Here is a 27,585-nt window from a genome sequence, read left to right on the forward strand (position 1 = left end):
TTATCTTATACTTTTGTGTCTGTGTGTGATAAGAACATGTAAACTCTGAACACTTTTCTAGTATATATAGTCTTAACTCAGTAACCATGATGTACAATAGATCTCTCTTTTTTTTTAATATCAGTTTTTCATTGCTACCTTCACATTCCGACACAGGGTTCTGTTATTGCACAGAGATGTTTTATGTGGGGTTAGACTTGGGTTCACCAGGAGTTTCTGCTGATTTTTTTTTTCAGTTTGTTTCTTCTTTTTAGTTATACATGACAGTAGAATCCATTTTTATACAATTATACAAGCATGGAATATATTTTATTCTAGTTAGGATCCCTTTTTTTTTTTTTTTTTTTGTCAAGAGATGTACAAGGGATTGAACTCAGGGGCACTCAACCACTGAGACACATCCCCAGCCCTATTTTGTATGCTTAGTGCCTCCCTATTGCTGAAGCTGGCTTTGAACTCTTAATCCTCCTGCCTTAGCCTTCTAAGCCACTGGGATTACAGCAGTGTGCCACTGTGCCCAGCTAGAATCCCATTCTTATGGATGTACATGCTGGTGGGCTTCACTCTGTTGTTTTCATGTATGTACATCATGAAATGTCAGATGGCTCTGGGTTCAATCCCCAGTACTGATACAATAGCTCTCTTGAACTTCTAACTGAAATTTTGTGTCCTTTACACACACTCTTTTAAGTCTGATGATTTCTAACTTTTGTATTCTAAATGCTTTTCAACTTTTGAGTGGGAATGTTAAGACTTGATTTCCAGAATTAGTTTTGAGAATTGATTATTTTCCTGATCCTTTTCTATTTTCAATAAAATATTAATAAGATTCAGTTTATAAGTGAATAATCACTCAACTGGAGTAGTTTTTCTTTTGGTCAGTTTTAGCTAGTGGTACCCTTTAAAGCCAGTTCTATGTCCTTTTTACAAGAACTCATTAGTCTTTGAACCAGGCTTCAAAGTTTAGTTTGTTTTCTGGAACATGATGTTTGAGATTTGCCTACATTCTTATCCAAACTTGGAATAAGGCATTATGTATAAGTGTCTAATAAGTATCCCTTTTGAATGAAGAGTCATTTAACTAGATTTAATATTATTTAAATTAATAAAGTTGACAATTTAATAAAAGAACTTTTATCTTGCTTTTATTTAAAATAAATTCCTGACCAAATCCTCTGTATAAAACTTTTTGTGTGTCAGATTCAGAATATTTCTTGTTTTAAGTAAACATTAAATTTTCATGACCTAAAGTTTTTTGTAGTAACCTTTTTGTAGTAAATTTTGTACTTTTTGTAGTAAACTTTGTGTTTCTAATGTATTGTGTGTGGGATTTTTTGTTTTTGTTTTTTTTATTTTTGGTTCTGTTTTTTTTTTGTAATTTTTAGTGAAAAGGAGACCTGGAAAACAGAATCTGAAACAATCAAAGAGGAAAAGAAAAAGCTTGAGGATCAAATCCAACAAGATGCTATAAAAGTAAAAGAATATAATGTGAGTACATTACTTTTAACATCCGCCTACAAGATTGTGTAAGCTAGGATAGGTAAACTCAGCAAGTGATATCTGTCTTTGTGCAGAATTTGCTCAATGCTCTTCAGATGGATTCAGATGAAATGAGAAAAACACTTTCAGAAAATAGCAGAAGAATCACTGTTTTGCAAGTGAATGAAAAGTCACTTATAAGGAGATATACAACTTTAGTAGAAATGGAACGACAACTTAGAAAGGAAAATGGGAAACAAAAAAATGATTTAATGTCAATGGAGGCTGAAGTTTGTGAAAAAATTGGATGTTTGCAGAGATTTAAGGTACTTGTGCTTTTTGTTGTTTTGGTTTTAAATTTATAAAAATTTTCAAATATGCAGAAGATAGGATAGATTCATGAACCAGGATTATTTATTAACATTTTTCCATAATTGTTTCATCTGTTTTTTTGTGGAAATATTTTTAAATTGTAGATAATTTCTCCTCTAAATATATTCATGTGCATCTCTAAAATACAAATTTACATTTTTTGTTTACATAACCACAATTACTTTATCTTACCTAAAAACATTGATAATAATCCCCTTATTTGCTTAATACCAAGAATACATTTACATTTTATTAGTAGTGTCAGAATTATGCATTAAGGGAATTTGGATATAGATATCTTTTTAGTGTAGAATTTTTTTTTCTCTTTGAAAAATATTAGATTTATCTGTTTTTTTTTTTTTCTCCTTTTTTTGGTATTGAGGATTGAACTGAGGGGCATGTAACCCTGAGTCACATCACTAGCCTCTTTTTTTTTATTTTTTATTTTTTATTTTTATTTAGACATAGGGTCTCCTTACTTGCTTAGAGCCTTGATAAGTTGTTGAGGCTGGTTTTGAACTCACTCACGATCCTCCTGCCTCAGCCTCCCAAGCTGCTGGGATTATAACAGGAGCCACCATGCCCAGGGATTTATCTAATTTTTTTTTGTGTGTGTTATTGTTCCTTTATGCCTTTTATTTTGAAAAGTTATTTCTGAGGCCTAGGTTAGTTCCAAGTTAAACATTTTTGATAAGAGTGATTCGTAAGTAATGATCTATATTTTAGGAAGTATCCCTTCAAGAGACAAAATGTCTGGTTGTCTCATATTTCATGATTGATTACTATGTCAAAGGGAGGACAACCATGTACCTCGGTTACTAAGTGATTGGTTATCTGGTGATATTTTGGCACCATGAAAATATAAATTCTTCATCAGTACCACTAATGATTTTAACACTCACTGATAATTGTTGCTAGGCTCAAAATTATTTCATTAGAAATTACAAAATCATGATTTTTTATTTATATTATGCTTTTACATTTATTAACAATTATTCTTTTGAAAAATAAAGAGCTTTCCCTCATTAGCCCAGGCCATTCAATTATCTTGAAGTATAATTCCTCCTGCAAAGTCAAGATAAATGCTTCAGTCTTTTCTTTTAATGATGAGTTTTCAGAATACAGAGTTTGTGTGTCATGCTTCTTCCTGGTGTTTTTCCACTCAGTGTCTCTTCTTTAGGTGTTGTCACAGACGCACAGACTTAACTACTCAGTGAATTTTACTCAGTTTAAGTTATTATTTTTCCAACTTTGGCCAGTGGGAGCCTTTTAAAGCTGGCTCCTATTTTGGACAAGAAATCATTAGTCTTGGAACCCAACTTCAAAGTTTGGTTAGCACAACAAAATGTTCTAGTTTTACCTTCTGTACTTCCTGTCTGGCCTTGGAATAGTCCATTTCTCTATAGAGACCTGGTTCTCTTTAGAGAGGAAAGTGTTTAGACACCCAAAACTGATCAGTGGATGTCATTGCTCTCAGAATTTCATTGCTTCTAGTCCTTTTCAATGGACGAGTTAGAAAATATAATATAATATATATATATATATATATATATATATATATAATTTTTTACATCATAAGTTCATAATATTATTGCCAATTCAAATTTAGCATTATGCGGTAAGTAAATAATATGGAGTTTTTCAAACCTTCTTTAGTTTTTGTACTTTGACTATTAACATAAAATAATTATGTTTTATCTTATAATACATACATTAATTTGAAAATAAGCAAGAATGACAGCACCATTGTTGCTAACATAGTTTAAAATGTCCTTACAATTCTTATTTTCTTTAAATTTCACTAATGATGTATAGGCAAAATAATATACTTTATAGTTACTTGAAATAATTCCTCTTCTTGTGATTATATACTTTTGATATGTAGACATATTTATTTTACATTTGTTTTAATTTTAGGGATTGTTTTTAATTGATTTGCATATATACAAATTTATATTTTCAAAAACTTTAATCAAAATCTCACTTCTACTACTGTGCCTTTCATACCATTCTGCCTTATCTCCTGTGGACAGCAAATTATTCTGTTTGTTTTTTATAATCATAAACAAGGATAGAAAGGTTATATGCCTGCACCTTGACTTAGTATCTTATTTTTAAGCATGTAGATGTTCAGTGTACATGATGTAAATTTAGAATCATATGAACAAAAAATTCAAAGTAAAATTTAAATGTTACCATCTGTTTTGTAGATAGTAATGGAGATAATATCATTGCTAATGAACCTATTTTTAGTATGATCTTAAAGCTGAATTTTGATGAGATAAGAAATTGTTAAAAATTGAAAGCTGTTTTTGCTTAGACATGGAAAATTTGAGACATCAGAAATGTTATTATTTATATTTTTAGGTTTTTTTTTGAGTTTTAAATTCTTGGGCTTGAAATAGAAAAAGAAATTGGAATCTCCTCTTCAACATAATCACTCAACCTGAATTTTTCTTTTCTCTTTTTCTTTCTTTCCCTCCCTCCTTCCCTTCCTTCCTCTTTCCTTTGTTTCTTTCTTTGTACAACAGTTAAAAAGCTGAAAAAAAGGGATATTTTTTGAAAATGAGAAATAGAGCTTCATCTACCCTATCCCCCCCCACCCCAGAATGAAACCAAATTCCCAGGACAAGATAGAATTGTGTGTGCTTATTTTGATGCAGAAGTTATCACAATGATATCTAAAACACTATTATGAGAATTTTATTTTAGAGCAAATTGTAACCATAAGTTTTTATCTTCTTCACTTTGTAAATGTGGTTGTTTGGTATACTGTTTCTTAATAAACTTCCATCTCTTTTAGTTTTCTTTTATATGTAATTTTTACTTATCACAGAGAAACTTACTGGAGTGACTGAAAGTTTAGGCATTTCTTTTTGGTGTTAATAAAGACACTTTAGTGCCTTGGGTTGATGATTTTTCATAGCTTGATAGCAGGTTCATAGAACATTGTGTTAGTCAACTTTCCATTACTCCAACAAATATTTGAGGTAAATCAATTTAAAAAGAAGAGTGCTTTATTTTGGCTCACAATTTTGGAAATTTCAATTCATGACTAGCTTTGTTGCATTGTGCTCATAGCAGCATAGTATATCATAGCAGGAAAATATGGTGACTCAGCAGAAAGAAATATACCAACATAATTCAGTGTATTTTTCTTTACATAGGAAATGGCCATTTTTAAGATTGCAGCTCTCCAAAAAATTATAGATAATAGTGTCTCATTGTCTGAATTAGACCTGGCCAATAAACAATACAATGAACTGACTGCAAAGTACAGGGATATCTTGCAAAAAGATAATATGCTTGTTCAAAGAACAAGTAACTTGGAATACCTAGAGGTAAGTTTGTGTGATCCTCCAACCTTGTGATATTAGCCATTTTTCTTTGGTGAGGTCGTTAGGTTTTAGGTAATTCTGTAAATTTTAATTTATTAGAGTTTACCTCTCTTTATGTAAACTTAACAGACATATAGTTCATAAATATGTATTTATTGTATTTTATTTCTGATTATCAGTATACATACACATATGTAACACATTATTCATGGTTGCAGAATGACTTCTGGTTAACTTCATGCAGGTCATTCTTTTTAACTCATTTGCATAATTTAGCAGAATCAAACTTATTTCACCCAGGCACTTAAAGAAAAAAAGAGTATGGAACAGGTAGCATATTGTAATTAAAGGAGGAAGTGTCATTCAGAACTCTTCTCTTTCCCTTATCTATGTTCCCAGAACATATTGTTCTCCCATGGTTCCTGGATTCTGTTTCTTAGAATGGATTTTGTTCACTCTGATGTCTTTTCCTGGACCATGAATGAGCTCTGCAAATTTCCATCTTTTCTTTTTTTTTAAATACTTATTTTTTATTTGTAGTTGGACACAATACCTTTATTTTATTTATTTATTTTTATGTGGTTCTGAGGATCAAACCCAGGGCCTCACATGTGCTAGGCAAGCACTCTACCACTGAACCACAACCCCAGCCCCTCCATCTTTTTTATTATATAGAAAAGATTAGAGTAGATATTATAAGTTTAATTTAAACCATCCATGAATATACCCAGACCATAGCCACTTGACCTTTTTTTATACTTTTATGGTCTGATTTGTTCATCTTCCTCATTAGAAATAAGGACACTTACATTTTTGGTTTGTTCTCTTTTAAGATCCTCTCACAATAGAGGACTAAATATAACTCTGTTGGCTCATAAGCTTTTACTTGCTTAGGGGTACACATTCAATAAATGAAACATTCTAAATACCTTTCAATGACTCCTACAAAGTTATCTGAGTCTTTATACATTAATACTATTTAGAAGTAATCAAGATCCATTTACTTATTACTGCTTTTTCCAAGAATTATACTTATGGAAAAATTCTGAGTATTTAGGTATGTTCATAACTTATTTTCTTTTTCCCATTCTCTGTGCCCTTTGTTCTAGGAAGAAATCCCCTGTAGATAATATATTAATGAGTAATTTTAAAACTATTTCATCTATTTTCCAAAAGAATATTTTTCATCTTTCCTGAAAATTAAAAAAAATTGATACACTTTGTAATTTAAATCTTTGCTTTTATCAAATATGCATTTATATGTTACTTCAACAAAATTTATTATATGCCAAGGTCCAAGTTGTTATTGCAGTGTAACTAAACCATTATGAGCACTTTTTGCATAAATAATGATTTTTTTTTTTCCTGCTCATAGGTTTTGTGGTCTAGAATTCAGGGGGAGAGTACAGTGAAACCTTTGAGTATTCCAGATTGACCAAAATGAACATACAGTTTTAGTGGTAGAAGCTAATACTTAAAAGTTTAGAGTGACATATTAGATATATAAAATTTTGATGTTATTTTAAAATAATATTTTATGTTATATATATGTGTGTGTGTGTATGTGTATTGCATATGGGGGGAATTCCAATATTTAAAAACTAGAGTATAAGTTTTAGGAGCTATTGCATAAAGTTAAAAAAGTGTTAGTTTTGTGATATATTGGTCTGAATTATAGTATAGTTTTATCCATGATGTGTATTTTATTCAGTGTGAAAATGTATCCTTAAAAGAACAAATGGAGTCTATAAATAAAGAACTGGAGATTACCAAGGAAAAACTTCACACTGTTGAACAAGCCTGGGAACAAGAGACTAAATTAGGTAAGTCTTATGACTGGTAATAGAAAATGATTAGGAATAAACAGGGGATGCATCTCATTTAAAATTCCATTTCTGTTCCAAATGAGGAGAAAATATTCTGTTTAAAAATATGAGCTCTGCCCAGAAGTTTAACTAAGTAAGTAGTTGATGAATAATATCTTATACAAATTCCCACCAAATTTGATTTTCAGTTTATAAATTATATTTGTTCCTAGTAAGAAATTTATGAGTATACATTAGCTATTTTGAACATCATTTAACAATCAAAAGTAGTGATAATTTTGAAAAATCCTGTATTTTAATAGTAATATGGAGTACTCCCTGAGTGTGGTTATATTAATTACTTATTTGCTTTTATTAAATTCATCATAAAATATTTGCTATTATTAAGTTTACCATAAAACATCAAAGAAAATCTGAAAAGAATTCTTACTGTTTATAGTTGCACAGCTGTATTATCACATTTTTACTTATATGTTCATATATTTCTATACTTAAAATTACAATATGTATTTGTGTTATATGCTGTGTTCATTTAGTAAATATAAAAAATATTACTGTTTTACTCATCATACGCATAAATGTAAATGTTCATGCAATATCCTAATTTGAATGATTATCATTAAATCACTCTTTTGGTATTGTTTATAGTGCTACAATGAACATCTTCATATGTTTCTAACAGATATTACTATTTCAAAAGTTATTGAAATCTTGGTGGCTCCTACTAGGTTTTCCATATTAGGTTTTATAGTTATCAAAATTTATATAGCATTTTAATAATTTTCTCTCATAGCATTGGATTTTATAATTTTCAAATAAATTTGCTGCTCTGAATAAGGTATTTTTAATTTGTTTCTGAGAATTTATAGTTCTAATGCTCTTCAGGGTTTCTATTACTGAGACAATTGGATTAGAGAGAGCAAACATTAGGAAATTTTAAAAAAATTACTTTTATGAATATAATTTTTAATTTACAAAGAGATTAAGTATGAATTAACTTTAATGTAGCTCCTACATACATGAAAGAAGATACCACTTTAAAACTTAAGTTTTACTTAAGTTTCAGTATGTTTTTAAAATTTTATTCTCTTGGGCTGGGGATGTAGCTCAAGCGGTAATGCACTGGGCACTGGGTTCGATCCTCAGCACCACATAAAATAAAAAATAAAGATGTTGTGTCCACCAAAAACTGAAAAATAAATATTAAAAAATTCTCTCTCTCTCTCTCTCTTTTTAAAAAAAATATATCACCAAGATTTTAAGAGCGTCTTCTTACTTCCTATTCCCTTTTAGCTTTAAGTGTCACTTCATAAATCTTTTTTCTTCACTGAGGAGTTTTTACTATTGGTCTATTGTGTTCTTTCCTCTGTACCAAAATTTGTTTCAGCCCCTCCTCCAAGCTTCTTTTCATTTTTGGACTTTAGCACAATATAGGACATCTTACCTTCTTTTTCTTCTTTTGTACTGGGGACTGAACCCAGTGGCACTTAACCACAGGGTCTTGCTAAGTTACTGAGGCTGCCTTTGAATTTGGAATCCTCCTTCTTCAGCCTCCCAAAATGGTGGGATTACAAGTGTATGCCACCATGCCTGGCTTCTTATGTCTTTGTATATTTACATTTAGTGCAGGTTTTTTTTTTTTTTTTTTTTCATTCTGATGCTTAGGTTGCTTGAAGGGGTCTCAGTTCCATACTGAACTGATTTACTAATGTGAAGCTTCTTCTGGTAGTCTGTTATTGTTAGTACTTGATCACAGCTTATAGCAGCTATTTTAAAATCATTTATTTTAAAGATAGATACAGGACCTAATGAAATAATTTTCAAAACTAAGACTTGCCGATTTTATTTTGTTGTTCAAAAATGCATATTACTTTGAGAAAATGCAGTTATAAAATTTGAAATTTTGAAGTTGTACAAATAGGGGGAGGCGTTATTGTTATAAAGCTTATTTAGTGGTGATACATGCCTGTAATCCCAGCGGCTAGGGAGGCTAAGGCAGGAGAATCACAATTCAAAGCCAGCCACAGCAGTTTAGCAAGGCACTAAGCAACTTATGACACACTGTCTTAAAATAAGAGACTAAAAAGGGCCATGGATGTGGCTCAGTGTTAAATGCCTCTGAGTTTAAACCCTGATATTAAAAAAAAAAAAAAATTAGTCATGCTTAATTCTAATTGACTTTCTAAAAAACAAAATATTCTACCATATTTTTTTTTTCAGGAATATATCTGTTATGTAAAGCAAAAGTGTAAGTTTTCTACCTTGACCAAAAGAATGACCAAGTAACTAATAACACTCCTACTTGATATCTTCTCATAGAAAATTGAGGCTTTTAATTTCTTTTCATTTAATCAGAGACTTTGTTGTCCAGACAAGCCATATATCTACATGTAACAACTAATAACAGAATGTAAAATACTTGGTAAAATCTCAGTCATAGAGCTTCAGATTTTACTTTCCATTTTGTCTGTAATGCCTTAAAAAATCAAGTCATTATACTTGTGTTCCAAAGAAGCGTTGCTTTATTGCATTGCTTCTCATGCAGTTTATCTCCTTTCTGTAAAGTATATGAATTTACCATATTTTGATTTGAATATATGTAACACTTCTGTGCTTAAACTTTACAATGTTACATCAGCACTCCCTTTTTTTTTATTGTTTGATGAAGAACATACGTTTCAGAGAGATGAATTGGGTAGGCATCAGACATGGAGGAAGTAATAGAGCTAAGAATAAGATCCAGGTCTGTCATAATTTAAAAGAGCTTTCCATGGAACTATAATATTTCCTTATGTACAGCATTTAAAATATCTGAGATATGATTTGAATATAAATCATATGAGATTGACTTGAGTATTATTGCTTATAGGGAATGAATCTAACATGGATAAGGCAAAGAAGTCAATAACCAACAGTGACATTGTTTCTATTTCAAAAAAAATCACTATGTTGGAAATGAAGGAATTAAATGAAAGGCAGCGGGCTGAACATTGTCAAAAAATGTATGAACACATAAGGACTTCATTAAAGCAAATGGAAGAACGAAATTTTGAATTGGAAACCAAATTTGCTGAGGTTTGATATTAAAACTTTTATCATGCAATTAGAGAATAAAGAGTTAGTAGACATTATATTATTGTAAAGAGGTCTGTATCTATGAAGTAGCATATGAATATGGAGCTTGTGTTTTATGTAATAAGTAAATAAAAAAATTATTTTAAAATCTGAATTATTTAAAAGAAACATATTTGAGTAAGTTCTTGTTTCTTTCCAATGTTATATTGTAGTTTTAATATATAAAGAGATGTTATTACCTAGTAATGAAGTTGCCTTCTATTACCATCCCTTCATCTAACACATATTCGTTGCCTATTACACGTTAGACCCTGTTTGGGAGCTGAGCCTATAGCAAGAAAAAAAATAGACAGCAATCTTTGCTTTCAGGGACTTTACATTCAAATTAAAGGTTTTAGATTTTTTTTATGTAGTCAGAATCATTAAACTGCCTGGCAGTAAATGGTTCGCATATATTCTGCAATTTATGATTAAACAACTGTCTTACAGTGATTGCTTACATTGAGACTTAACATATTTTCCAAAGCATATATATAATCTTTATTCTGAGTCTCTAATTCTATACTAATAATATTTTATTAAAAATTTTGGATTTATGTATAGAGATGTAATGGAGATAAAATATGAATACACTGAATTCTCAACATCAGAAGTTTAGATATTATAAAATATTTAATTGCCCAATATAAATGTCTTTGGTGCGTTAGAATACAACCATTGTTTGATTATTTCTGAATCTTTCCTCTTTTTCCTATCCTCAGTCTCTTCTTAAAACTTTCTACCTGTGTCTGAATTAAGACAAAGTAAATAGGACGCCACTACTCTGAAAACTATAAGAAAAATCTCAACCAAAACTGATGTATCTCAGCTGGAGATACAGCTCAGTAAAGTGTACTTAGCATGCATAAAGCTCTGGGTTTGGTTGCATCCAGGCAACAAACAAACAACTTATTTATCTGAATTTTTTTTGTTACTTTTTTTCTAGCTTACCAAAATCAACTTGGATGCACAGAAGGTGGAACAGATGCTAAGAGATGAGTTAGCTGATAGTGTGAGCAAGGCAGTAAGTGATGCTGATAGGCAACGGATTCTAGAATTAGAAAAGAAAGAAATGGAGCTAAAAGTTGAAGTGTCAAAGTAAGTGCTTGCAAACAAGTTAATCATTTAATTAGATATGTTTTCTCTAATTTGTCTTTCAGAAAATATATTACAGGCACATGGAGAAAATATTCTTAGTGGAAATTGATACTGGTTTCTTTTTATATGAAAAGGAAGAATAATGACTGGATTTATAGCCCAGTGGTGGAGTGCCTTTGTAGTGTGCACAGGGCCCTGGGTTCAAGCCCCAGAACTGTTTCTTTTGCAACAGAAAAGGAAGACTAACATTAACAAGGAGACAGGGGATTTAAATCAGGGATGCTTTACCACTGATCCATTTATTTATTTATTAAGCCCACTCTTGCTAAGTTGCTGAGGCTGGCATTGAACTTTTGATCCTCCTTCCTCAGCCTGTCAAGCCTATGAGATTATAGGTGTGTACCACTAATTAACAAGGTTAATTTTTAAAGAGGTTAAATAATGACACTGAAGAGGAAATGCCTTGTCAAAATTTGCATTTTTCAGAGATAGGAAAGAATATTGTTGCAGAAAGCACTGAAGTTGTAATCAAGATCCTGTGAGCTCTGCTCCTTCCTCATACTGATTTTTTTCTTAGTGAAAAGATGAATGGTCATTTGATGCATTTCAACTTATGCTTTTTTACTTTAATAAGGAAATATAAGTACCTCTTCTGTCTGTTGAAGATAGAAGATTTGTTTCATAAGGTTGCTTTAAAAATACAGTGAAAAGTTTGGATTTTGATTTAATTTACAATGGGCATCTGCTGTATACTAGGCGCTCTGCAAGGTATTATGCTAACTCATACAATCACGTTTTCATTTCACACTAGGAAATAGCCCCAAGATAATTTAGAAAACAAAATTTAAGAGTAACGTTTGTGTGCCAGGTAGAGATGCTTTGTACTCACTTTCCTTTGTAATTAAGTACTACTTCCAATGAAAAGTATACGGAGTATTGAGTCAACTTATCAGGCATAAATAATTATTAAGGTAATATTTTTATAGCTTGTTTATAAAGTTATCGCCATTATTTGAAGCATTGATAGTCCTCTTGGGAGTATCAGTCATTGCCAGCCCTTTTCTTTATAAAGGACTTTTTTTTTCTTTTTATTCTTCTCTCCTTAAGGACCTTACTTTTAAAAATAATTACTTTGTGATTTTTCACTTTATCATATTGTATTAATCCAAACTTCGACACTGGCTGTAAGAGCTTCTGATAAGTTTGAGAGAACTTGGCTTGTCACAATAAACTGAAATTATTCTAGCACAAAACAAATTTTACATTTTGTCTTGCCCATGTTATCTAACTTCAAAAGTTATAAGGGAAGTAACAGGGCTTAACTTTTTGTAATTGTAATAAATGTATATTTTGTTTCCTTTAACTTTTCCAATAACTTACAAGTTAAAGCAAATCAAAATACACATTAATCTACACTGGGAATTTAGGAGATTAAAATTTCTATATTCTTAACTGTGTAATGATATTAGATCAACCAATTTACTACCTTACTCTAATGCATTTTCCAAATTATAATAATTAGTATCTTACAAAAAAAGTGTGCAATCAGGGTTCTTTTGGTGAATGCATTTGGAAAATGCTAAATATTAGGTATAACTTCTGATAATTATATTAGAACTTCTTATAACATGTAATGTGAGACGATATTACATATTATGAATCTTCAAAGAAAAGGGATGTTGGGAACAGAGGTGTTTTTTTTCCTATAGCATATGTTAACATCTCATAAAATTAGTTTTTATTAAACAGTTCAGAAGATCCCTTTGTATTTTATAGAGAGAAAAGATGATGAAAGTTAATATCATTTTCAGAATGGAGTCTAGAAATTTGGAATTTTATTGTTATAAAGAAAATGTACTTGATTGTTACTGAAATACCTTTTCACTTTTTAGACTGAGAGAAATTTCTGATATTGCTAAAAGACAAGTTGAAATCTTAAATGCTCAACAACAGTCCAGGGAAAAAGAAGTAGAGTCACTCAGAACGCAGCTGGTAGAGTATCAGGTATGTGCACTACTGCCTCTTCTATGCACAATCTACTTTTTCCCTAAATTACTGTTAGATATTATGTAAGAGTAAAGTTTCAGTCAGAAAGTATGCCCACCAAAGACTCTTTTTCTTGTTTGGTGGAACTTGAAAAGAGAAATACTTTAATTTGAAATACCATTTATAATTCAGAAAAGCATTTAAATCCTACAAATGCATCATACTGGCTGCCTATCAAAGACACTGAGTAGTAGTTAAGATGTCTTTAAAAGCAATGTATTCTCTTGTATTTTTATGTAGCTTTTCACATTTTCTCACAAATATTTTTTGAGGATTAAAACACATAACGTTATCTACATTAGTGTCTACCAGTGTTTGTGATTTACATGTGAAAGTTAAAATAAATAGTAATATTCAGAAATTATTTAGTCAGATTTGGATTATAAGTTTATTTGATTCCAAGTTTCCTTTTACAATTCTTTAATAACTATTTGTATTAAAGCAAAGTTAGGTTTTTGTAGGATGCCACACTGTTTTAAAATTTTAATCCATGATAAATTTCACTGGAAATTTTGAAACTTTACTCTAAGTGTGTATTATTATTGTTTTTTAATATTAGGCTCAATCTGATGAAAAGGCACTAATTGCTAAGTTACACCAACATCTTGTCTCTCTTCAAATTAGTGAAGCCACTGCTCTTGGTAAGTTGGAGTCAGTTACATCTAAACTACAGAAGATGGAAGCCTATAATTTACGCTTAGAGCAGAAACTGGATGAAAAAGAACAGACTCTCTATTATGCTCGTTTGGAGGGGAGAAACAGAGCAAAACATCTGCGCCAAACAATTCAGTCTCTACGCAGGCAATTTAGTGGAGCTTTACCCTTGGCGCAACAGGAAAAGTTCTCTAAAACAATGATCCAGCTTCAAAATGACAAACTGAAGATAATGGAAGAAATGAAAAATTCTCAGCAAGAACATAGAAATATGGAGAATAAAGCATTGGAGATGGAATTAAAGTTACGGGGCCTAGAAGAGTTAATAAGCACTTTAAAAGATGCCAGGGGAGCCCAAAAGGTAAACATTTACTTTTAAGTTTAGTATTAAAAATTTTAAGTTTTTAATATGTGCTTCTATGAAGTGCTTAATTTGCAATAAAAACTTTAATTACAATTCATTTTGATGTTATAAATTAGAAATTTTTACTCTTTATTATTTGTAAAGATGAGACTCTTCTAAGCACAAGCATTTAATAAAAATACTTAGGTTGTAAAATAGAAAAGAATTTTAAACACCAGAAAGTTTATATATATCAATTAATACTAATTATTATTAAATGTTTATCAGTTGATTTCTACTCTTCATAAGTATTATCTATTCAAAATTATTTGTAAATATTAGGCACACATTTATTGTTTAATGACTTAACCCTCACTTAGAAGGAATTAAATGAAAAATAGTTATTTTGCAACTGACCCCTATTCTCTAGGCTGGAAATATTTAGGATTTCCATTTTTGAAATTAGTTTCAATGTTTCAATGACATGTTTACAATAAATATTCAGTAAACAAATAATAGAGAATATAAAAATGAAAGTGACTGTTAGTGATATCCATTCCCACATAATCTGAAGAATGTTTTATTGTAATATTCCACATATTCTTTGAAAAGTCTATGGAAATCCTAAATAAACTTTTCCATGTAACTAAACCAAGGATAACTTTATATATTATTTTATTATAGAATGTTAATTAATTTTACTTAAAATTGTGATCAACAGGGAAATAATTATTTCACAGCATTTATATTTATATATATAATTTGGAAATCTTAGGTAATCAATTGGCATATGAAAATAGAAGAACATCGTCTTCAAGAGCTTAAACTAAATCGAGAATTAGTCAAAGATAAAGAAGAAATAAAATACTTGAATAATATAATATCTGAATATGAGCATACAATCAGCAGTCTGGAGGAAGAAATTGTTCAGCAGAACAAGGTTTCATTTTATGCATTCATTTTGCTTTGTTTGCTAATATTTTAAACATAAGAATATTGCATAAGTGGCTGTTGTTCTCCTAATTGAGTGTAACTCCCATTATTAATAGGTCAAAAAGTAATCTGTTTCTCATTTTCTGTTACTCTAAAATCTATATTTATTTATTTGCTTTTAACCATATGCCTAAAAAGAGCAATATATAAATGGACTTATTTGTTTAAATTACTTTTTATTTTGATATTGGTTATACGATGTCCATAGTTTCTGCTTGCTCTCACTAATGGATAGAAGGTAGCTTACTCTAGAATTAATTATTCAATTTGGAGTCTGAAAGAACTCATCAAGCACATATGTATCTTAGAGATTTTGTTGTTCCCTCTGTTTAAATTTTCTTGCCCTAGGTAACTTGTATTTTCACTGTCTTAAGATCTTACCTAAAATATCTTAACCTACTAGTCAACCTTCATCAGCCACCTGATATATAATGGTAAATTCTACCATCAAGATCCATAGTGTTTGTCATTCTCTGATGTGTTGCATACTTGCTTGTAATTAGCTGTTTCCCTCTCATTAGAATATAAGTTTCATCCTATATTTGTACTGCCTACAATAGTACTTGGCACAGGGTATATGCCATTAGATATGTTTTAGATGCATGGATTAAATGACTGGATAGATAATAGATTGAAGTTCTAACATCACACCTGCCTATCTCTGTGGAATTAGGCAATTTACTTCACCTCCTGAGTTTGTATAGTGACCTCAAAGTGTTATAAGGATTAAGTAAGAAAATGTATATAAAATGTTTTTATATGCCTGGTGTCTCTGTGTATGTGTCTGATACATATTGTTCTTGTTAAGTTTCATGAAGAAAGACAGATGGCCTGGGATCAAAGAGAAGTTGAGCTGGAACGTCAACTAGATATTTTTGACCGTCAGCAAAATGAAATCCTAAATGCAGCACAAAAGGTATGAATGAGAATAATCCTTTTTGCTACTAATAAGCATGGCCTAGAGCATTAACCTACAGAAATATTTTCTAAATCAGTTGTAATTTTAATTGATGTTATCTTTTTATACATAAAATATGAGGTTTAATCTACATTTTGTTATACATTTGTGAAAATTAATATTATTTAGTATCAATGTTTTAACTGCTGGTTTTAAAACATATTGTTTCTTAATAGTTTGAAGAAGCTACAGGATCAATGCCAGACCCTAATTTGCCTCTTCCAAATCAACTTGAGATTGCTCTAAGAAAACTTAAGGAGAATATTCGAATAATCCTAGAAACACAGGCAACTTGCAAATCACTGGAAGAGGTAATTAAAAGATTTTACATTTTGATTAGTGTGTTATGTGGAATTTTCTAAATAACATTAATGATGATAATTCAAAAAATAACAAATCTATTGCTAATTGCACTTTCTTTTTTTCTATTCTCATATAATGTTCTTAATTGCCAGTACACCTAATTTGAATTAAGTCTTCATTTAATTGCTTTTGGGCATTGTCTCTTTTGGGCACACTGATCAGTAAAAATGAGCATCAAAGGAAGTAAAAAGAATACTTCATTGTATTTTTATGAGCAGTATATTACCTTCCCTTGTATGAACTTTTCATCCCTGTTTATGTTTACGTTTTATTTTGTAGTGTTTACTATGTATCCTATGAATCAATTTTTAGTTCATTTATTTTAAGGAGGAGTTAAGAGTGAATGTAAACTAGAAATTATTTAGTTAGGTATTGAATTAAGAGGTGATGTAATCAGTTTTGTTAATTATTTAGAAAATAATATAACCTGAGTATTATTTCCATTTTTATTTATACCTAAACATGCTAACTGTAAATATATTTTAAAAGTTTTTCATATGAAATTCTACACTTTTACTCAATTTAGGAAACTTAGGTTTTCTTTAGTAATTGTAAGATTTGTCATTTATGTGAACTGCCGCTGAATTACAACAGAATATCTGCCTTAATTCTACTAAAGAACAACTCCACAACCCTATTCCCTGTACTGGGATTGAACCCAGGGCCTCACACATGCTAGCCAAGTGCCATAACATTGACCTACTTCCGCAACCCTTTTTATTTTTGAGACAGAGTCTTGCTAATTTTCCCAGGCTGAGTTGGTACTTAAAAATCCTCCTGTTGTGGCTTCCTGAGTAGCTGGGATGATAGGTGTGTGCTACCACTGCTGCCCTCTGCATTGTTTAAATAAATTGTAGATTGTTGACTTGGGCTCCTAAAATCCAGTCTTATACTCAGCTGACTTTTACAGATAAGTCTTTTAGTGCTCCAGTAGTCATGGTAAATAACAAATAAAAAGAATGATTTCTTACATTTTTCTTTGCAAATATAACACCACCATTCATTTCTAGATCTAAGGTAAAGAATCTAAATAAAATGCCCTGTTTAAATTTTATTTTCATCGTGATGATGAAGTTTTTAAACTTATTTTTTATTTTATTTTATTCATTTATTTATATATGACATCGGAATGCATTCCAATTCTTGTTACACACAGAGCACAATTTTTCATATCTCTGGTTATATACAAAGTATATTCACACCAATTTGTGTTTTTATACATGTACTTTGGATAATAATGATCATCACATTCCACCATCATTTATAAACCCCATGAGAGGAATAGACGAGCTCTAGATATTTTTTATTTGTTTTTATTTAGATACGTAGAATGTATTTTGACATTATACATACATGGAATGTAATGCTAATGATAATGTTTTTAACACGTGATAATTTATAAGTAAATTAAAATATGTGTGCAAATAACTCTTATCACATAAAAATGTAGCAAAATAATCAATACTGTCAGCTATTATAAATATGTGAAAAATAAAGTGAAACTATTCAAATGAAGTATTTAAAAATACACTTTAATAATTTATTTTGATTTAACTGCAGAAGCTAAAAGAAAAAGAATCTGCTTTACAATTAGCAGAGCAAAATATTCTGTCAAGAGACAAAGTAATCAATGAATTGAGGCTCCGACTGCCTGCCACTGCAGAACAAGAAAAACTTTTGTCTGAGCTAGGCAAAAAAGACATGGAACCAAAATCGCATTATACGATGAAAATTGCTCATCAAACCATTGCAAACATGCAAGCAAGGTTAAATCAAAAAGAAGAAGTATTAAAGAAATATCAACATCTTCTAGAAAAAGCCAGAGAGGTATTTTGTCATATTTTATCCTGTTATTTTACTTCACATCGTGTTTTTCAGTTAAATGTGAAATTTATTTTGTCATAAAGTGATAGTTTATTTCTTTCAAATTTAGGAAATGTTGCTTTCACATGACTGCATTATACAGCTGTCAGTAAAACTGGAAGTTTATGTATCTTTTTCTTTGTGAACTAACTAAATCAAGAATGGCTATCATGGTTAATGCATATGAGTTTGAGAAATACCAATTGAGCTTATAAGTAAAGATTGAGGCAGTAAGTTAAAAAGAAATCTGTCACACTGGTAATAAATAAAGTCAGTTTTACTAAAACTCTACAGGGAAAATCTAATATTTAAAAAAAATGTAAAAACAATTGAAAAAAATGATAGACATGTTATTTTAATGTTAAACATAAATTATGACTGAAAGCTAGGGTTGTCTTCATAAACATATGTTAGGGGAATTGTATACTGATCTAGATAAATATATGCAGATGTTATTCATTCTCTATCTGAAAGGGATTTTAGAGGATTGAGGAAAATACAATGTTTTAAACATTTTAAGACCTTTGGAATGTGAATTTATTTGAATCATGATTTGAAATATAGTTTTGATTTTTTTGTATACTAGGAGCAAAGAGAAATTGTTAAGAAGCATGAGGAAGACCTTCATATTCTTCATCATAAATTAGAACTACAAGCTGATAGTTCACTAAGTAAATTCAAACAAACAGCATGGGTAAGATTCTCAGAACTTTGTTCTATTTGTTTTTGATTTTTGAGATCTTATAATTTAAAATTTGCCACTCTTCAGTTTATCAGAGTAGAAGTCATCTCACTTTTTTGTTTCTAAAATAATCTTTTGGAAATATGGCTCTGGTAATTCCTTTTTTTAGACCCAGATCCTTTAGTAACTTACCACTACACACAAAATCATGTTTATACTCAGCCATGCATTCAAAGCCTCCTATGAGATCTGACTTAAGTCTTTTCTTTTCAAATTCTACTCATTCTACTCATTCTGTTTATATCTAAGTGCTTTGCACTTTTTGAATTCAGCTAATTCTTACCTGTTTTAATCATTTCATTGTGTATGTGTAAAATGACCTTTCTTCTTAACTCATTTGTTCCATTATCCCAGATGTGGAACACCTATAAAAACTTAAATTGAACATTAAATATGTCACTGTGATAACTTTGAAATAATTATGTTTTTAGAGGTCTGTTCTTCTGAGAAAAGTAATAGGTGAGTGGTTAGAGTGTCTTAAAAAATACATTCTTATTTCCATGTACATATATGAAAATATGTATTTCACATCCATGTAAGAAAATATATGAAATATATATGTGTATACATATGAAAATATATATGTAGTATATTTAAGGATATAAATAGATTTCCAACCTATTTTAATACACCTTTGTCAATTTTGTTGAAATATTCACAGAATTGAAAACTTGGGACTGAATGGATTATTGCGTGGTAATAGAATCCTTGAGCCTTACCTCATTAATTCAGTCAGCATTTATTGATCCTCTACTTCATATAGATACTTTGCTAAAACTGGGAATACAAAAAATAAGCTATTTCCTGTCTTCTTTAAGACTTTATTGCTATTTAAATTACTAAATATATATTTTGATCATTTGAAAAACCAAATTAAAATTGTGAAATATGCGGTGGCATGGAATTATAAATGCCTATGGCTAATATGTTCTTATTTCATAGGATTTAATAAAACAATCTCCTACTCCAGTTCCTACCAATAAGCATTTTATTCGTCTGGCTGAGATGGAACAGACAGTAGCAGAACAAGATGACTCTCTCTCCTCACTTTTGATGAAACTAAAGAAAGTATCACAAGATTTAGAGAGACAAAAAGAAATCACTGATTTAAAAATCAAAGAATTTGAAAATGTCAAATTACGGTAAGTCTTAGAAATGTACTTTAAAAATAAATGGTAATTATGATATAATTAAGATGAATTCATTTGCTCTGCCAGGCACTGTACTAAGACCTTGATGTATATTATCTCATTTTATACTCAGGACTACTTATGACATAGTTGCTATTGTCCCCAATTATTAGATTAGGAAACAAGGTTTTAGGAAGACTCAGTAACATTCTAGGAGGAAGTAGAAAAGCAATCTTTTGAATTTAGTCTGACTCAAAGACCAATCCAAAGTCTCCAGAATTTCATTTGTAACTTGTGTGTCAGTTTCATCCTCTGGACAATGAAAACAACAGTACTTTGGTTCTTTTGATCTGAGACAGGAAGAGCTTTTTTACAATGTGGAAAGTGAAGATAGACTCTAAAAGCAGAATACAGGCTATCTTGAGGGGGAGACACACCACCAGGACTTAAAATTAAGTTTTGATTAGAGTACATAATTAGGTGACTATGTGTCCTCCAAAGGGATTGGCCTGCCTTCTGGGATTGGGAAATATTAAGGGAGGATCATGTTTTCCCATTAAGGTTAGGGTTAGGGTTAGGTCTGATATTTAGATTTTGGTTTAGATCAACTTGTCTGTAGTTCTGGTGGTCTATTAGGTGACCAGGCCAGATGGTCAACATCCAGTCAAAGGTTAGCCCCAACCTCACAAGGTTTGTGGTTTCTTTTTATTGAAGTCTTTTTCCTGTTTTGTTACGTTACAGAAAGCTAGTAGGGAACTGAATAGCTGCAAGTAATTCATGCACTGTTTAGGCCCTTTTCTGTCTCCTATGTTCTTTTGTCTGGCTCACAAGTTGTTTGTTCTGTAGTTTAACAGGAATATTTTCCTTTAGGGACCGTGTGTTCTTGCTACACTCCTAAATTTCTTTCTCACTTTTGAAGTGGTTATATGAAATTCTAATGGTTATGTATAAGGAAGTAACTTGAAAATTGCAAAGTCACATGTACACACAGAAATTTTGTTTGCACATCTTAAAGTGTGCAGCACAAAATTGAAGCACAATAAATGTTTGCTAAATAACAGTAATTTTTTATTAATTATTGTAACAATACAGTGTCACAGCATTCTGTATATTAGAGATTCTTAATATATCAAGGAATTTATTGAGACACAGATTTTTAAGCCTAAAGTAAATTTATAGTTGTGCAGTTTCAAATCATTGTAGAACTATCTTTTAAGTATTTGCCATATGAAATACTTAAAGTAGTTGTTTTATACACTTATAAAATTTCTATTAAGATATTCCTTGTAGCAGCTAATCTGTTGTATACATGTTCTTGTTTTTGTCAGGCTCCAAGAAAACCATGCAGTTGAAGTGAAAAAAGTGAAAGCAGAAGTAGAGGATTTAAGGTGTCTTCTGGCCCAGTCACAAAAAGAGTTGCAGAGTTTAAAGTCTGAACTTGAGGCTCAAAAAGAAGCAAATTCAAGAGCTCCAACAACTACAATGAAAAATCTAGTAGAACGGCTAAAGAGTCAATTAGCCTTGAAAGAAAAACAGCAAAAAGTAAATAATAACACATTATTAACATTTTCTAGAAATACATAGAAAACATAGAAAAAAATGATAGTTGAAGACTTATAAATTGGTAAAAGATAATAGCATTAATCTGTGTTAGAATAAAAAGAATGAGCTTTATCTAATACACTTAAATAAGACTTATTCAAAGATAGTTTTTAAATAACCTTAACTGAGTGCTGTTTTTAAATGTAGATGTAGTTCTTTTTGTCTATGTTGTCATCAGTAATTTGTAGATTATCTTCAGGAAAGGAAAGAAAAGTTTAACATTTTTTCTCCTTTTCTACTAGAATTTTATGCTGCTGAGTCTGTTTCAAATAATTAAGCGGTTTTGAACAATTTGATTTGGGTAATTTAGAAGGATATATGATCAGTGAAAAGAAGGAGAGATCAAAAAAGGGAATCACAGAGGTGGTATGGGAAGCCGTTGGTTGATTATCTTGTTAGTTTTTTTTTCATCCCCACTCATCTCAGATTTGATATCCTAAAACATTTAGGAGGTGCTCCTAATTTTCTCTTAGCTCATAAAATTTACTTTCAACAAGTGTTTTCTATTCCTGTATCTATCCTTTCTACCTAAATTTAGTTAATTTCATATGGAAGGATGACTAAAATCATGAAGGAAATCATTCACTCAGTGAATGATTTATAATATCTAAATTTGGATATTGGGGGAAAAACATGCCTAGATTTTGTAATATAAATTGATTTATGCTGTTTTCTCATATCATTGCCAAGATTTTAAACCATTTTATTCAATTTGGAAAGAATTAAATATAAATCACTTATGAAAATTCATTTGAAAAGTATGTTGTGAATTTCATTTGATTAAATACATGATTTTAGGAAAATAATTGCAAGAAATAAAGGTTGTTTACTTTTTATGTCATGTTGCTCAATTAAAATATCAATTTTCCTTTAAAAATGTATGTATGTTGTAACTTTTAGGCACTTAGTCGAGCTCTTTTGGAACTCAGGGCAGAAATGACAGCAGCAGCTGAAGAACGTATTATTTCTGTAACTTCTCAGAAAGAAGCAAATCTTAATGTTCAACAGATTGTTGATCGACATACAAGAGAGCTAAAGGTGAACATCAACATAAGCATTAATATAACCAAATTCCTGATAGTTCCCATTGAAAGGAATCCACTTTAATAATAGTAATTTTAATAATAAATAGGGGATTTGTAATGCATTATTAGTGGATAGATACACTTATAGACACTTTTCAAGAATATCGTTTTTTCATTCTTTTTATTGGTGCATTATAGTTGTACATAATGGTGGCAATTCATTGTTACATATTTACACATGAACACAATTAAACAATATAATTTGACTAATATAATTTTCTAGTATTTCCCCTTTACCTCCCTTCCCTCCTGTTCCCTTTTCTTTACTGTGCTGATCTGCTTTTGATTTTCATGAGATCTTCCTTTCTTTTCCTTTTTCCTCTCTAACTTCTGTTTTTGACAGAAACCATATGACCCTTGATTTTCTGAGTTTGGTTTATTTTGCTTAATGCAATGTTCTCAAGTTCCATCCATTTTCCTGAAAATGACATTATTTCATTATTTTTTATGACCAAGTAAAACTCCCTTTATGTATACATACCATATTTTCTTTATCCATTCATCTATTGATGGACACCTAGGCTGGTTCCATAACTTGGCTATTGTGAATTGTGGATAAGCATTTATCAGTATAGAATAATGACTTTAATTCTTTAGGATAAATACCAAGAAATTGTACAACTGGGTTATATGCTGTTTCTGTTCCTAGTCTTTTGAGGAAACTTTATACTGATTTCCATAGTGGTTGTACTAATTTACAGTCCCGCCAACGGTGTAAAAGTGTTCCTTTTTCTCCACATCCTCTCTGGCATTTTTTATTGTTTATATTCTTGATGACTACCATTTGACTGATATGAGATGATCTCAGTGTAGTTTTGATTTCCATTTCCCTAATTGCTAATGATGTTGAGTTTTTATATATATATTTGCTGGTAATTTGTACTTCTTTTCAGAAATGTCTGTTTAATTCATTTGCCTATTTATTAATTGGATTATTTGATTTCTTTGGTGTTAAGTTTTTTTAGTTCATTGTGTATTCTAGATACTAATCCTCAATCAGTAGTTAGCAAAGATTTTCTTCTGTTCTGTAGGTTCTTTCTTCACATTCTTCATTTTTCCTTTGCTGTGTAGATGCTTTTTAATTAGATGTCATCCCATATATTAACTCTTGGCATTATTTCCTGAGCAACATTATAATAGTAATTTTTTATTGGTAGTAATACTATTTGATCTATAATAATTTATTCAAAAGAAATACATTTAGTCAAATAAGACATTATAGGGCAAATAACATGATAAAACTGGCTTTCAGATTATTTTTATATTAATTGTGTCTTCTATTGTAGTCATAGTTCTAGGCATATTTTTGAAAATACAGAAGCAGCTACTGTATTACACTTATTATAAGAGTATTACTCAGAAACTGTGGATAGTGATGGCTTCTTGTTTCTGTCACTGTCACCATATAGAACAGCTAAGAACTCTGAATTCCTTCATGATGGCTTATATATACTTCCAGGAATTACAAGCTGCCCTTTGATGTTTTGTCTTTACAAAGTAGATTAGAAACTACTTGACGTCAGAGATTTTTGTTTTATATTACTCTTAATGCTTCATAGTGTTTAACAATCTCCATGCACATTGATAGGTACTGGTTTCTTTAAAATTCAGCCATAAACATTTATTTAATTGATAAAATTTCATTTCTGGGTATTGAAAATTAATTGCTTTAGACTTTTTTCTTTAATATAATATTAGTTTTTGCTTCAAATAGACTTGGCTCATTTAACATGAACATGGAAAAATATATCTAGTTTGGCTTTTAATACTGGGTATTGTACTTAAAATTTTTCTTTTTCTTTGTAATAAAAAGTATTAATGGCATAGATTCTATTTTGTGTTGCTTTTGTCATTGGTATATGTGGTGAGGATTCATGACTAAGACCTTTCTTTATCTTTAGTCACAAATTGAAGATTTAAATGAAAACCTTTTAAAATTAAAGGAAGCTCTTAAAACAAGTAAAAGCAGAGAGAACTCACTAAGTGATAATTTGAATATTTTAAATAATGAATTGCAAAAACACCAAAAAGCCTATAATAAAATACTTAGAGAGAAAGATGGAATTGATCAAGAAAATGATGAACTTAAAAGGCAAATTAAAAGACTAACCAGTGGATTACAGGTAATTTTATATTTAGTTTTGATTAATGTTTTTGATTTGTAATATGTAGGTAATAGGTAATAGTTTATTTCCTCTTTTAAATTTTGTCTTCATATTAAGAGTATTATTCAGAAACTATGGGTAGTGATGGCTTCAGAAGATTTCTATAATTGGAATATTTATTGTGTATTTTTTACTCTGCCTTTTTAGAATGTAAAGTTAATTCTTATTTATTACAGAGCAAACCTCTGATGGACAATAAACAAAGTTTAATTGAAGAACTTCAAAAGAAAGTTAAAAAATTAGAAAGCCAACTAGAAAGAAGAGTAGATGAGGTGGATTTAAAACCTGTGAAAGAAAAGGTATGTGATAGTGGTATTGGATATATATAAGGCAAGAAGTTTCCATCCTTAAGAAATTTTCAGTATGTTTAAGGAAGCACCTCTAATGTTACTCTTACTTGGGAATTGCTAACTTCAATTCTGTGTCAACTTCCTGACTTCAAATACTTTTACACCTTAAGTATTCAATTGTATTTATCATTTCTCTCCAAGTAACCATTTATGTAGGTAGGAACTTTTGACCTTTGGGGAAAACTGGACATTGACATTTTAAGATTTTAAGATCTCTGCTTTGGTCCATGTGTGTCCTTTTTAAATTTTTATTTATTTATATATATATGTATTTTTTGTCCTTCAGTAGGCTGGACTGTCGTTTCAGGGTAAACAAAATGATTTGGAACATATTCAGTATTTGCTATAATTAATAACCCATCTGCTATTAGATTGATTCTGTCATGTGAGATAAATTGCTTAATATTTTCCTAAGGTCAACTAGCAAATCATTTTCTAATAAAAATTATTAATATAAATAACCCAAACCAAAAGTAAAATTGACTAAAATGCATGTAACTAAACTTGGTATGAAGAAGAAATGGGAATACATTGAATATACTGTTAGTATATTGAAAATACCATGCCTGGGAATGTCGCTCAGTGGTAGAGTGCTTGTCTAGCAGGCCTTGGGTTCAGTTCCCAGCTCCACAAAAAACAAAGGAACAGAAGTTTTCTGGGGAAATATTGGTTGATGTTAGTAGTAATGTTTGCCCTGAAACTGTGTAGGAGGTATGGTTAGGAAAAATTTGTATTATAAAATTTACCCCAAACATTTAATAACTATAAGATAATTTTAATAAAAAGAAAATTAGATGTCTGTAATGGCACCAAAGAGAAAGTAAGTAATGAAATTAAAATAACTTAGTAGACTATTCCAGTATTTTCCTATGAAAACTCATCGGTGTCAATGTAATTTTGATGAAAATGATTGCATTTGTATATGTGAAGCCACAGCATGCTTTCTATCAGAAGCTTTGTTGGTGAAATCTGCAAGATCAAAATGTCTTAACTCCTCTGGATTGCACTCTTAACTGCCTCCCTACCTGGGAGTAAGTCCAGCGTTGGATACCAGTTCCTAAGCTGATTCCTATCAATAAGCCCCAATAACCTTGTGCATTTGCCTAAATTTCTAACCTCTCTGTTTCAGTTTATTCAGTTTATTAACCTGAAATAATACTGTCTTTATTGCCATGGAAGATAATTTTGACAATTAAATGAAATAATATGTGAAAGTTTTGTAAGATATCAAGTCTAGTCTATACAAGTATAAGATATTATTATTAACTAGAAAAAGAAAACACAGAGGACAATCCTGATTTTAACATATATATCCATAAACCTATTAAGAAAATTTTTTCAGGTTCCATAGTACTTGGACATTTCTAATTTATATTAAAAAATGCTTTCACATTGAGTGTTTTAAAATTTCAGCATGTTTTTTGTCTGTAAACAATATAGCAAACATGTATAAGGTAACAAAATTTCCTATGTTTTGTACTCCTTTCAGTGTACATTTATTGTTATCTGAACATACTAGACGTTTACTTATATAAGTGTTTATCTTTTGTTTTCCCCTGTTTGATTACAAGCTTTGATAGCAGTATCTTTGCTTGTTTTGTTCATTGTTATGTTTCTAGCATCCACTTAATAGATGATCACTATTTGTTAAATGAATGAGAATTTTAAATATACCATATTTTCCTGAGACTTTTAGCAGAGAAATATTTTGAAAGAAAAACATTCTCTCCCTATCCTGTCTTATCTGCTTTTCTTCCTCAGTCTAGAACAGACCCGGGTTGACATTTGCCTTTGTTATTTCCTGTTCATTATTAAATTCTCTCAGCCTTGCTTTTCTCCTTAAATTTGAGGGTAATACAAGACACAATTTAATTGCCTAATCAGGGCAAAGCACTCCATTCCTTGCTTCAGAATCATTTATTTACATCCATTATGCCCCCAAATATTATTTACATTTCTAGAAATATAGATAATTTCTTATATGTATTTCAGAAAAAAGAAATTAACTATGAACCACTTACTGAAATTTTTACATTTTTTAAAGGATACTCATTAGTCAAACTA

The 27,585-nt window shown here is 30.3% G+C and overlaps 1 protein-coding gene across 1 annotated transcript in view; it reads left to right on the top strand.

The window, feature by feature from the left end:
- The window catches only part of Cep290 (centrosomal protein 290), a 90,983-nt gene that overhangs the window by 32,752 nt on the left and 30,646 nt on the right, over positions 1 to 27,585 (top strand). Inside the window, exons 24-41 of the mRNA XM_026397740.2 lie at positions 1,386 to 1,488; positions 1,575 to 1,805; positions 5,019 to 5,192; positions 6,901 to 7,012; positions 9,885 to 10,090; positions 11,076 to 11,227; positions 13,120 to 13,231; positions 13,833 to 14,288; positions 15,046 to 15,210; positions 16,072 to 16,179; positions 16,398 to 16,532; positions 18,145 to 18,411; positions 19,034 to 19,141; positions 20,132 to 20,331; positions 21,648 to 21,861; positions 22,822 to 22,959; positions 24,908 to 25,129; positions 25,348 to 25,470. Coding sequence (XP_026253525.2) covers positions 1,386 to 1,488; positions 1,575 to 1,805; positions 5,019 to 5,192; positions 6,901 to 7,012; positions 9,885 to 10,090; positions 11,076 to 11,227; positions 13,120 to 13,231; positions 13,833 to 14,288; positions 15,046 to 15,210; positions 16,072 to 16,179; positions 16,398 to 16,532; positions 18,145 to 18,411; positions 19,034 to 19,141; positions 20,132 to 20,331; positions 21,648 to 21,861; positions 22,822 to 22,959; positions 24,908 to 25,129; positions 25,348 to 25,470 — 3,226 coding nt within the window. The remainder of the gene's footprint in view (positions 1 to 1,385; positions 1,489 to 1,574; positions 1,806 to 5,018; positions 5,193 to 6,900; positions 7,013 to 9,884; positions 10,091 to 11,075; positions 11,228 to 13,119; positions 13,232 to 13,832; positions 14,289 to 15,045; positions 15,211 to 16,071; positions 16,180 to 16,397; positions 16,533 to 18,144; positions 18,412 to 19,033; positions 19,142 to 20,131; positions 20,332 to 21,647; positions 21,862 to 22,821; positions 22,960 to 24,907; positions 25,130 to 25,347; positions 25,471 to 27,585) is intronic.

The sequence above is a fragment of the Urocitellus parryii genome, chromosome 5, assembly GCF_045843805.1.
Source record: "Urocitellus parryii isolate mUroPar1 chromosome 5, mUroPar1.hap1, whole genome shotgun sequence".
NCBI lineage: Eukaryota > Metazoa > Chordata > Mammalia > Rodentia > Sciuridae > Urocitellus > Urocitellus parryii.